This window comes from Plodia interpunctella, chromosome 16 (genome assembly GCF_027563975.2).
Source record: "Plodia interpunctella isolate USDA-ARS_2022_Savannah chromosome 16, ilPloInte3.2, whole genome shotgun sequence".
NCBI lineage: Eukaryota > Metazoa > Arthropoda > Insecta > Lepidoptera > Pyralidae > Plodia > Plodia interpunctella.
Genome location: NC_071309.1, coordinates 5,206,185 through 5,219,070, shown reverse-complemented (window position 1 = coordinate 5,219,070; position 12,886 = coordinate 5,206,185). Strand labels below are relative to the sequence as shown.

General features: G+C 35.5%; 1 protein-coding gene across 1 annotated transcript; it reads right to left on the bottom strand.

Moving 5' to 3' along the window:
* Nucleotides 1–654: 654 nt before the first annotated feature.
* LOC128676639 (breast cancer type 1 susceptibility protein homolog) lies at nucleotides 655–12,130 on the bottom strand. The gene is made up of 9 exons (XM_053756836.2): nucleotides 11,923–12,130; nucleotides 11,177–11,376; nucleotides 8,600–10,734; nucleotides 8,158–8,285; nucleotides 7,149–7,724; nucleotides 6,651–6,747; nucleotides 5,517–5,651; nucleotides 4,540–4,657; nucleotides 655–1,460 (listed from the first exon to the last, which is right to left on the bottom strand). The coding sequence occupies exons 1-9, from the start codon at nucleotides 12,003–12,005 to the stop codon at nucleotides 1,294–1,296; spliced, it is 3,639 nt and encodes a 1,212-aa protein (XP_053612811.1). The 5' UTR covers nucleotides 12,006–12,130; the 3' UTR covers nucleotides 655–1,293.
* Between the last annotated feature and the right edge of the window lie 756 nt (nucleotides 12,131–12,886).

Sequence of the window (12,886 nt, the reverse complement as noted above, 5' to 3'; positions counted from 1 at the left end):
CAATGTTGTTTTCTTCATTGCGTCATTTTTTTTTTATAGACTGTGGTGTGTGGACATTAACAATAATTAAATGGTGTTAAAATTATCTTCTAAATACTAAACGATTATATTCGGACTTTCGACAAAATAATAATAAACTTATTAATATTTATCAACAAAAACTAAGCAGTCTCTATATCTACAAGATAGATATACATAAGTATTTTTATGTTCTCGTTGGTTGAGCTGACGTGTTGACGATATGGGACAAGTTTATTGACCGTTTATTACATAATATAATAAAACGTCATGGTCATTCTCACTTGGCTGTCCGATTTAGAAATATGGGATCATGACACTTCTGTGCACAAGTTCCGAAATACTAGTAGTTTGTAGCTTTGGGAAATAATATTTAATTTAGTATATGACGTGAAAAAGTGCCTGTGAAGGTAAAACAGTTTAAAAAAATTGTGTTACAAAAATAATTTTGGCGATGATGAAATAATAATAGAGTAAGAATGCCGCGCGTTTCGTTTCCTTAACGAAATTTCTTTCGATACCACGTCGCAAGCGCAACATATCGCCGTGACTGAAAATTTTGTAAAAATGAAGCATGAGATAGTATATTTATTAAAGAAGCAGTTTTTAGAATTATATTTATAAATTAAACAAATATTACATGAATACCAAAATCAGTATATTATAACATCATTATAACAATCAATACCATAATATGTTGACGTACTACTAGATAATTACATACTAAATAATGGAATAGTATTCGGACTACAAAGGCACATAGGGATTTTTAATAGTATACAATACAGACTAAAAAATAGATTACTATAACGATATACGAAACCACCGCATTCCTTGAATTGCTTTTTTGGACAGGTACGATAACATCATGTGTCTTATATATCTATCATAGTATTGAGTCAATATATAAAAAAAGTTATTTAATAGTGGGTGGGATTAGTGTCATGCCGAAAGGGAAAAGGCATGGTTTGATGCGTAAACACGCATTAAACCATGCTTTTTCCCTAATTATCTGAACTGTGTAAGCATTACTATCGAGACATAATTGTGAATGAATGTAGTGGAATCAAACTAGATACACAAGTTGTCAGAACAAGGATATGAGGCCCGGTGAAGGAGTTGCAGCGGTAGAATAAGTATTTTACAGAAGTTCATGCCAAATATCTATCTCTCTCTCTCTCATGTCAGAGTGATTTACTAGTTTCTTTCTTAGCCATTGAGCGTGCGCAAAGGATTCGCTTTTCAACTTCATGCCAGATGTGTGGAGCCAGTATGTCAGTCGTCCTGCGAGACGAGGTGCGGCGGCCAGGAGGCGACAGCGGCGGGCAGCAGCGCGGCCGGGCACAGCAGCAGCTCCATCACGGAGCTGAGGGTGTACCCGCCCAGACAGTTCAGCACCCACTCGTAGTTCACTGGCACCACGCTCAGCTCAACCGCCATATCTACACAAAAAAATATTATATTTAATATAAAACAAAGTCGCCATTCGTGTCTGTTTCTAAGCTTTCTTCTTTTAAATCACGCAACGGATGTAGTTTTCGCTGTTTATAGACAATTTATTCTCGAAAGTTTATAAACTTCGTGCGAAGTCAGTCCGGGTCGCTAGTCTAGCGTAAGTACTTATTGCAGCAATCTGCAATACGCTCTACAATAAATGATTATAAGTAAATTATTATATAACCTCTCTCTCTGATGATCCGAGCGTATTCCCGGTTACTTCCGTCGCCATAGAACGTTAAAGCCTAAGGTTTTCCTAATAATGTTTTTCTTTTCTTCTCCACTTCACATGGTCTTCCGCGTCCTTAACTTAACTGTCAGACTACTATAAGCAATGAAGTATTTGCCAGTAACCCATTTAAAGTAGGTAAATAATTTACTTTCAATTTAGTTTATTCCAAGAATTGCTTTCTACTTTCTCTTTCAGCTGGGATCTAAGATACATAAATGTCCAAGATGTTTCAATTCAAAAGTCAATCAACGAATAGCCTTTGCAGTTGAGTCTCGGGACTCGGATTTATTTATATAAATCCGAGCCAGTTTTATAACTGGCGTCTCGGCTTCGCTCGGGTAAAACCATAATTATACACCTTAATCTTCCTCAGGAATCACATCTATTTATTGATGAAAACCGTACAAACCGTACCGTTTTTAAGTATCTTTTTAATACGATAACATGGCTACACGCGGGCCTAATGCAATTTTTTTATTTCGAATACATCCGGAGCCAAAGGTTTAACGAGCCGTCCAAAGTCCGGAGGAGCTCATGATAATAAGTAAAAAAAATAATCCCATACACGATGATTCAGAATAAGATTGTGATTTCAATTTAACAGTTATGTTATTTATTAGATTTAAAGTAAGGCCACGTTTTTCTGTGTGGTTGGCGTATTGGTGGAATTGAGATTAAATCCGAGGGCGAACCTGTTAGGTTCGCAACTCATGACTCTGTCAACCCCGTAAGGTATAAAGACATGACAATGTATTTCTTTGTCAAAGTAAGCTTTATCGATGTATAATTTACTAGCTGCGCCCCGGGGCTTCGCTTCTGTGGGAAATTCAGGATAAAAAGTACCCTATGTGTTAATCCAAGTTATTTTCTACCCGTGTACTAAATTTCATAACAATCGGTCCAGTAGATAATGCGTGATGAGGTAACAAACAAACTTACTTTCCCATTTACGAGTATAATAATAGTTGGGAAGTTGGGATTCAACCGGTAATAACAAATATTGTTCCACAACTGATGCAACAGCTACTTGGAGTTGAAATAATTAATGACGCTTAGGAATCTGGGCAAGATGTCGTAGTTATTTGTGACCTATCGAAAGCTTTTGACTTTTGTGTTCTTCAGTCTTACCTAGAAAATAGAATACAGAGAGTAGAAGTTAACAAGACAACTTCCGACATGGGCGTGCTTAGAGGCTCATATAAACGATCCCCCGTCCTTGCCCAACATTTACGAAAAAATGTTTTGTCATTATAGCACTTTATAATACATGAAATTGACAGAAAGAGACAATACATATTTTAGTTTAAAGTATGTTTTAACTTTTTTGTGATTCGAGGGGTAAATTTGGAAATTTCAATAAAAGTTTTGCAAAGCTTGCCGGTCGTGTTTTCGTTCAAATTATTATAATACAAAATGTGACGTGTAAAAAAATGCCTGTGAAATTCTAATTTTTGAATACATTTAACTTTAACTTTTGACTTCTGCGTTGTTTGAAAATCAAATAGAATATAGTGCTAATGCCACTTTACGTATATAATAAACAAACAGGGGTTTTCCTCGGCAGTGGTATCCGTTGGATTGTATCCTCACGTGTTCCATGTCGTGGGGTGTGGAATTTGCCCAATCAACTCATTATTTTAATCAGTGCTAAAATATTAATCATTACCTACTTACTTAATTTGTTTACTTCATTGCAGTCTCACGTGTTTTCTTTACTTTTAGGCAGTAATAGTGACCACTTTTCAGGTTGATGATTATCGTCGAACTAGCTTTTGCCCGCGGCCTTTGCTCGCGTAAATTTCTCACAGGATCAGGGATGAATTTCTGGGATGAAGTGTACTTACACTATGTCCTTCTCCATACTCAAACTACATGTACCTATGCAAAATTTCAAGATGATTGGTTGAGTAGGTAGAGCTTACTTTAGCATTTATAATATTAGTTAGGATAAGTATTCGTCAATTTCATAATAAACTATAGTCGCTATACTCGTAGGTACTAAAGATGACATCTTCATCGTCCATACAGTTGGAAACTTAAAAATAAATTACGTTTACATTACTAATAGTTTTGACCGTTACGATGCCGTCTGTCCGTGGCATAGACATACAGATACACAGACACGTTAAACTTATCTCCATGTTTTAACACTAATGTAAAATCTTTAAAATCGCTTTAATCATTTTCCATCATGACCAGACCGGGGATCGAATCCGGGACCTCTCGGTTCAGTGGCAAGAACTTTACCACAGCGCCACCGAGGTCGTCAAAAGTAAGTTCGAGACTTGTGTTATGGGATCGGTAAAAAGTATTGTTCCCGTGGGAAATACACGCAAGCGAAGCCGCGGCAAAGTCTACTATACTGTATTACCGTAGGTTAATTCGCAGTTATCTAAAATGCTAAAAATATAGATACTGACAAAAAAAAAAGATAAACTATAGATACTGACACGTGAGCAATTTCGCGAATCGAAAATGTAATAAAAAACAAGTCATTTATTTTATCTTATGATGAATTTACAACAATATTTGCATTCTACTGGCTTATTATCTTGCAAGTCATTTGTTGACAGATCATTTTGGTTAAAACAAATTTCCTCGTAGAACTGGTACACAACTAGTTGAATCATCCCATCTAGGATGAGGCACGACCCGCACCAAGAGAGAGTGAGTGAGAGAGAGAGAGACGTACATATAAATTTGTTTTCAAGCTTGTTCTCGGGTTCAACTAGCAGAAGTGCGGGCGCACGACCCGCACAATGAGAGAGAGAGAGTAAGAGAAAGAGACTTACATATAAATTTGTTCTCCTGCGTGTCCTCGGGCTCGGCCAGCAGCAGCGCGGGCTCACGTTCCGCACGCACGCTCCGCACGTCATTCACTACTCTCCCGCCTGCTGCTTCCAACATATTCTGAAATTGGTATTATTTTATACTAATATGTAACTTTACATGGCCCTGTCATAAACAAATATCTTAACGGAAAAAATACTACTCTATTTTCGTGACAGAGAAAAAATCTTAAGGCAGGTGATCGGGGAAGCGGTTCCCAGATGGCTCCGCCCCTTTTCGAACGGAATACAGAATAAGCCCCGCCCCTTTTCGTGACGTCTGTGCGCCTTTCATTGTAGCTGTGTGTATACGTTGCTACACGTCCTATATTCCGACCCTTTGTAAAATAATAATTGTATTGCGTTATACTATGTAAGTGCAAACAATAGAATTAAGCTTAAATATTGAAAACAAAAAAATTACTACTAAGCAGGCATAGGCAGGCATTTTGATTTATTCTAGTTTCTGTGGGCATTATATCATGCCGTAGCGCTACAATAGAAATAATATATTTTTCAGATTGATCTGTACCATGGATGTTCATCTCCTTTCTAACTGGTCTATTTTCTTTATTGTTTAGTTAATCCCTGGCCCGTGTAGGATCGTAATAGTGTCGGTCGACAGGTAATATCCCAAGACTCGAACTTACTTTAAGTTTAATTCAATCTGAGTGATATGTCCATATATATTTAATATATTTACTAGCTGCAATCCGCGGTGTTACTCGCATAATTATTTTAAAAAATACGGTTTTTATGCACAGTAACGCCAACTACACAGACACACGCAGACTTTGATCGAATCCTATGGGAATCGCATACCCTATACGTAAACCCAAGGTATCAGATCAGCTATCACAATGCTAAATTTCATAAAAATCGCCCCAGCGGCTCGACCGCGAAGAGATCACAAACATACAAACATAATGTTAGTGGTATACCTTTAAAGTGTCGAGCTGCAGCACGCTGAAGGGCGGCAGACAGTAGAAGCTGATGCCCTGGAACAGCTTGCAGCGCGCCGAGCGCGAGCGCCGCGGGCCCGGCTCGCCCGTGCCGTCCAGCGCCTCGAACAACTCCTACATACAGGTGGGTTGGATTAGGTAAAGCCCGTACCTGTTCCTACTAATACTAATCCCTAAAAATACCTAATCCGAATACCCAGCTACTAGTCGCTTTCATCGTTCGTTCCCCGTTCCTATATAATATTTTTCGTAAGTTGTAACGCATTTTGAATCATATACACAAAGTTTTAAGACTTTAAATTGTATGCCACTTACAAAAATATTCGTCACCTAGTCCACCGTTCCTAGTCTGCATCGCATTTGCAATCTTAGTTTCTAAATTTTAAGACTCACTCGACAAATTATGTGTAACGAACAAAAATATTCGATCAACTGATCCAACGTATTTAATAGTTGCAATGAATTTTATTGCTATACGAATAAGGGTGAAAATCGAATGCTTAGGAAAGCAACGTAATCCAAACCGAAAAGATTAGGTACGGATTCGAATAAAAAAATGCCTAATCCGCATGCCTAATATATCTAATATTTATGCCTCACCTCTACTCCTATAGCACGGTAGTTGACTACGTCACCTCTACTCCTACAGCACGGTAGTTGACTACGTCACCTCTACTCCTACAGCACGGTAGTTGACTACGTCACCTCTACTCCTACAGCACGGTAGTTGACTACGTCACTGAATTGTACTAAACTAGCGGCCAGTGTCGGCGTCGCTAAACCATAATAAATTATACACCTCAGAAATCACACTATTTCAAAAACCCGCATCAAAATCCGTTGCGTAGTTACAAAGATCTAAGCATACATTGAGACAGGCAGCGGCAAGCGACTTTGTTTCATACTATGTAGAGATATGTATAGTCTAGGTAAAATATATGTATTTAGGATCATTATCATAATTTTATAGACTTGAAAATCGGAAAAAAGAAGATTTTTTTTCAATATTTTTTTCATGAATCTTTTTCTCGAAACACGTTTACTCTTTCTATATGGACTAGTGCGAACTATATTCTCCTCTTAAAAAGACCATTACTTTTTCTGGTGACTTACTTCATTGATGATTTTGTTTGTGCTAAGGCAGGCATCTATCCATTGAAATGAGACTATCCACTTGGAAGCTGCCAGGGCGCACATATACTTGACGGACCTGTAATAAATTATCAAAAATATAGATATGTACGGGTATACTTATCCGAAATGTGACTTAAATTATGACATTACTAATGAATTAAATAAAAAGAATTTTTCAAATCAGTGTCGCTGTCAACGCGCAATCAAGTAGCAAACACAAAAACAAAACAAAATTAATATATCCTTTTTTTTATCCGTTCAAAATGACAGTCACGTTACAACAGTCTTTATGAGTATTAGAATTTTAGATATTTTTCTGTAAATTCATTTCCATTTCTGTCATGCTTTTACGATTAAACCGCATGTTCGATTATGCTGAAATTTGAAATAGTTAATGACCCAAGGACATACACACGCCTCCGTAGGAGGAGCTGCGGATAACAGCAAGTGTATGAATAAAGTGACTTTGGCACCAACCTTTGTGATTTATTCTCGTCATCGACACCGACAACCAAATGAGTCAACTCAGTGGTGTACTTGTCCACATACTTCCAGTTGTTCTGCCGACACAGCACTTTCACCTTCATCAGCTCCATCGACGACAGACACGAGCCCGCGAGACAGTAGTTCCTCTTCTCGTCAACCTTCATATTCCTCGCTGCTAGAGGCTTCCTCACCGGCGATATAGGAGTATTCTCAAACGCTTTCGACATAAACTCTCTCTCTTGTGTCGTTTTAGCTGGCTCCGTAGTTGGACATAGTGTTTGCTCAGGATCGACATCGTCGTGGTCGAAATTCAGCGACTTTCTCGCTACAGGAGTAGATTTGTGCTTGATTTCATCGACAAATCTGTTGATTGTGAGCGGTGTTTCTGTCGTTTTCCTGCCGATATCGATGACAGTGACTTCTTTACCGACTTTACTTGAGGTCTCGGAGTCGGACACGTCCACGACACTTTGCAATTGGAATTCATTCATATTTATCTGCTTGTTTGTACTTAAGTTTGGTTGAGCATTCTCAGATCTATTTTTAGGTTTTGTGAAAGAAACACTTCTGAAAACGACATATAAAATAATTATGATTAGATTTTTCTAGTGCGTTTTTTATCACTGAAAAATGTATGTACGAATACGGATTGTATGGTCCCGTCCTAATATAAGACAACTTCATATTCTCCCGTGGATATCATACGAAGCGTACAGACACAGCCTTGACGGCAAAGAAGGCGTATCACGTAGGTGGCCAGTTTTAAAACCAGAGCCAAATTTAACGATTTCAATGTTTATTTTTAGACTAATCTCACTAATACCGGGACACCGACAACTCGCGAAGATGAGAGAGAAAGAGAGTGAATGTACAAATAATAATCAGAGATAAGAAATGTCGAACCAAAACAACAAAATCGTCAAGCCCCATAATATTTATTTACGCGCCGACTGATAGCGATATACTTTCAAATATATTATATATAAATAAAATATATTACTTTTGTGGTGTCTCCTCTACGACGCTTTTATCATCGTCATCAATATTCTCATGTGGAGTGCAGAGCTTGTCTCCTTCTTCTATAAATATCTCAGGTGTCAAATTTTCTATTTCAGCAGCCTTAGATTTCTGAAATTTGTCAAATATACTATATATAACATATACTAATTATTACTGGTTATAAGTACTTATTGTTATAAATCCTAATACCTAAATTCAAATTATTCTGAATTGATTTTGTTCTGAATTTTCTTAACAAAATTTTTCAACTGCCGGCAACTGGTTTATGTAATAACAGCGTAAAGACTGTTATGATGAGCAATAAATAAATTTTGCTGTTAAGTTTTCAGTATTTACCTAATAATGTGTAAGTGTTATTAGCAAAACTTTTCATCTCAAGATATAAAAGTATACAAATATAGTATTAAAAAATATAACTCCACCTGAACTTCAACAATTTCATTGCTATTGTTTTCTTTTTCTATTACAGAAAAAACATTCTCACTATGTTCTACAGGAGCAATCGCATCACCGTTGCCAGAGTCATCAATATGAATTATGTCTGCTTTTTCAGGGACAAGAACTACGGTTTTTAGTTGATCTAAACCAGTTTTACAGGGTGGTCTCAAGTCATTCACATCTGCTGTACTTTTCGGAGTATTATGAATATCAGCATCAATATTAGCAAACACTTGTCCCATTATAGCATCATAGTTGATGCCTTCACTATCCTGTGGAAATTCTTTTTGTAATGATTTATCAAATTCAACAATATCATTAATCAAAGGCGAATTCTGTTGAACCTTTTGTTTTTTATTGGTCATTTCAATGTCTTCATTTGCTTCTCTGTTTCGTTTCTCAGCTTTCTTCAAACTTTTCCCCTTAACAGTTTTCATTGTGGGCATTAAAATTTCGGAAGGAGCATTCTTAACATTTTGAAGAGTATGAACATTTTGTTCTTGTACAGAACCACTGTCAAATATGTCTTGGTCAATAAGAAAATTTGGAATTTGCGCTGAATCAACGTTCTCATTTTCGACATTTTTGGGTTGAGTAGTACATGAAGTAATGTGGTTTTTTGACTGTGTGCTTTTAGAACTTATGGCATTAGTATCAGCACTTTTCGTAACTATAATTTTAGAATTTTGTTTATTGCATTGTGTTTGTTCTTCCAATTCCATGACACTAGATAGTTCTTTCTCGACACTGTCAGTGATTTCAAATTGTGCTGTAACAGTATCAGCAGATGTGGTATTCTTTTTAGTAGATACAGATTTGTTTAATTTGCTTGACTCATTGTAATTTATTTTTAGATTAGGTGCAGGTAATTTGATAAATTCTGCTTTGGTGGTATTTTGTCCATTTTTAGCATTTGTTTCATTGTTTTCTATATTTTGTTTATTGCAATGTGATTCCTGTTCTAAAGTATGAATGCCAATTGATGTTTGAATTTCTTGATTGCTACAAGATTTGCGACATTCCTTTTTTTTCCTCTTAAAATATATATTTGCCACTGTGTCGCCTATTTTAATGGTTATCTCAATGTCCTCAGCATTATTGCTATTGCTACAATCAATATTATAATTTACAGTTTGAGTATTATCTTTAACTTCAGTGTTAGTTTCAATATGTAAGTTACCTTTTTTATAGAAAGGCATCTTTGATGGATTTTCTTTTTCATTATTAAATAAATCATGGTCACATATTATTTTAGCATTCTTTGTCTTTATATCTTCTGTAATAACAGTATTATTTGATTTGACAACTTCTTCATTTTGAATCTCTATAGGAGGATCTTTCTTGGGTGCATTCAATTGTGATTTTCCAATGTTTTTATCAGTACTACTATTTTGAATGTTAGTATGATCTGGAACACTGTTCTCTTTATGGTTCTGTGGTGTTTCCTTAATGTTATCACAAGGGGTGTCATCTTCAATATCAACTAACTGTCCTGTATTTTGTTCAACACCTGCAATCTCATCTGCACTATTTGCTTTAGCTTGGTTTAACTTATTTTTCTTGCACATTTCTATTGACACATTTAATTTACTTCTATTTTTCTTGTTTAATTTACTGAACTCTTTCCTCATTTTTTTCACATTATTCCACTTTTGCATGGTTTTGACAGTTTTGTTTTCAGTTTCACTGCTAGAGTTCTTTGAACTACATTTGTCCTTTGATGTATCTAAAGCTATTGGAATATGTTCATCATTTTTAAATTCCCTTTTTCTTGAACTTCTACGAGGATTTTCTGTTGAATATTTATTGTTGTTTTCAACAACTTTAGTTTGTTTAACAATTAATTCATCAGTATCAGGAAGTTGCTCAATTTTTTCCCAATCATCTTGCATAGTTTGTTTGTGGACAACTTTTTGAGGTGATAAAATCTTTTTTGTATGACTATGTATTTGCACTGTGCTTGTCAAATGTTCTACAGCTGTAACATCTTGCATAGATTCTGAACTAATGGGTGCAGAAAAGTGGTTTTGTGAACTTGCTAACCAATTTTGAACTTCATTTGTAGGATCTGGCTGTGATTGCCTTTGTGTAAATCCATCTCCAATTGAAAAGGTATCAACTGAAATGTAAAATGTTATGATATTTAATAAAGATTTAAATAGGTAGTAATTCTTTTGGTTGTTTTATCTTTCATTAATAAAATGTTAATGTTAGTTACAGTTTTAATGATTAAGTATTATTTATTTTATGTGAATATTCAGTATTTTTTATAAGTGATAAGGGTAGTCTACCCAATTGAAGCAAGGATGGGCCACTATTTAAATATAAATACTTGATTAATTGTACAAACAATTCAGTTGGGTTAGCTCATACCTTGATAATTATCTAATAAGAATTATGCTATTTTATAATATTATCTTCTATCATAAACACTTACAGTACTCAAAAAAGGTAATATAGTATAGGATTATATGAATTACAAATTTAACTAACTTGTAACTAATATAATTATGTTTTTTTTTAAATATTAAATTTCAAATTAAGTTAATAACAGAAGTTACCTCTGAAGTTAAACACTTCTTCAAACAAATCACACATGTTGTGCACATGTTCAGTGATGACTTGGATAGGGTCGTTCAGTTTCAGTGAGCTTCGATCTAGTGGTGCTGCACAACATAAGCAAGATTTTCGCTTACGCCAGCAAGCATGACAGGCAGTGTGGCCACAACTAGCAGTTTCTGGAGCTATGTATAATTTGCAACTGTAAAGTATACAATATTCATAAATATTATAATATTTTTATATAATTGTCAAGATATGTTTCTTTTATTGTCAAAAAAGTAGTGTGGGGCAGATATACCTAACACCAATCTAAGTAATTACTACCACAGGGTCAGGTTTATCTATCTAGACTATACAGGCTTTTAAAAACATTTCAGCAAGAATTATTCAAGCGTAAGACAAAATGGCAGTTCTTATTGTTGTTAAGACTGTATGTGATAAATAATAAGTTGAAAGTGAGTTTTGGCTCAAGGCATAGATCCCATGGGAATAGTGAACTATTTTCTATAATATAAATAAATAGACGTGAGATAATGATACGACACGATGCTTTATTTACATATATTACAGCAAGAAAGGGCCCAGGAAGATCAAGAGTTATATCAGGCAAATAGTAAAAAAGCGTGCATCATGTCATATCAAGAAGTGAAGCAATTATAGGTGAGAGAGCAATGAAAGGAACTTCACTGACAAGATCCTCTCTCTTGAATTAAATGATGATGAATAAAAAAAAGCATTGACCAACCAATCCAAACAAGTTGCCTGTTCCACAAATGGAGAAATTAGTCTAGTTATAACAGCGGAATCTAAGTTTTTATTATTTTCCATAGTGCTTTTCTTGGTGGTTGTTAAAAATTCATATTTATCCCTATTATTTCAGTAGGTAAATAAAAACAAAACAGAGATGTGTGAAACTCCCGCTCGTCAGTTTATTTTTCCCGAACTTCAAATTCAAAAACGTCAAATTCAATGTCAGTTTCACTAGTTTAGCGCGGCCGCACACACATTAGGTTTCTGAACGCGGAAATCTAATCAGGAAACCGAATAGGGAACACTCTATGGTTGGTAAACAAAGCATTGCCGCCTTTTGCTAAGTTGATGAAACCATTATTTTACAGTACTTTATTCATCTTTTCCTTATGTAAGTATTCGTTAGTGAAAATATACAACAGTGTTGCTTATTGGGAAATTCGTATGCTCGGAACACTTTACACCTGACGACTTATGAAAATATGGATTTCATACAGGTAAGGCTTTCAGTCAAAATCAAGTTTATTAGTTTATCACCACAGTTGACCAAATAATGCAGAATATAACCAAAAATAGTGTTATTATTTTCATGACCATTGTGTTGTGTTTTACAATGGACTTGAATCATTTAGCAAATTCGTTTTGTATTTAACACTTTGTGTTCTGAAAGTCTATTCAATAATTCACTAAATCCTTAATTTTCCCTTTCAAACTCTCACCACGATTGCGGAGAAGGTATTTTTGGTCGTAAATCTGCAACAATATTGAAAATTGGTGCTTTTTGCCTCCTTTGGCAATGTTTGTGTACCTTACTTTACCGTGCCTTGGTTGTACCAGTATGCCATCTGTGCTGAGCTTTGCGTAATATACCCTATTCGGATTTCCGATTAAGATTACTGATTAGTAAACCTAACGTGTGCGGCCGCGCATAAATAGAAACAGAAAAGGATTTTGAGCAC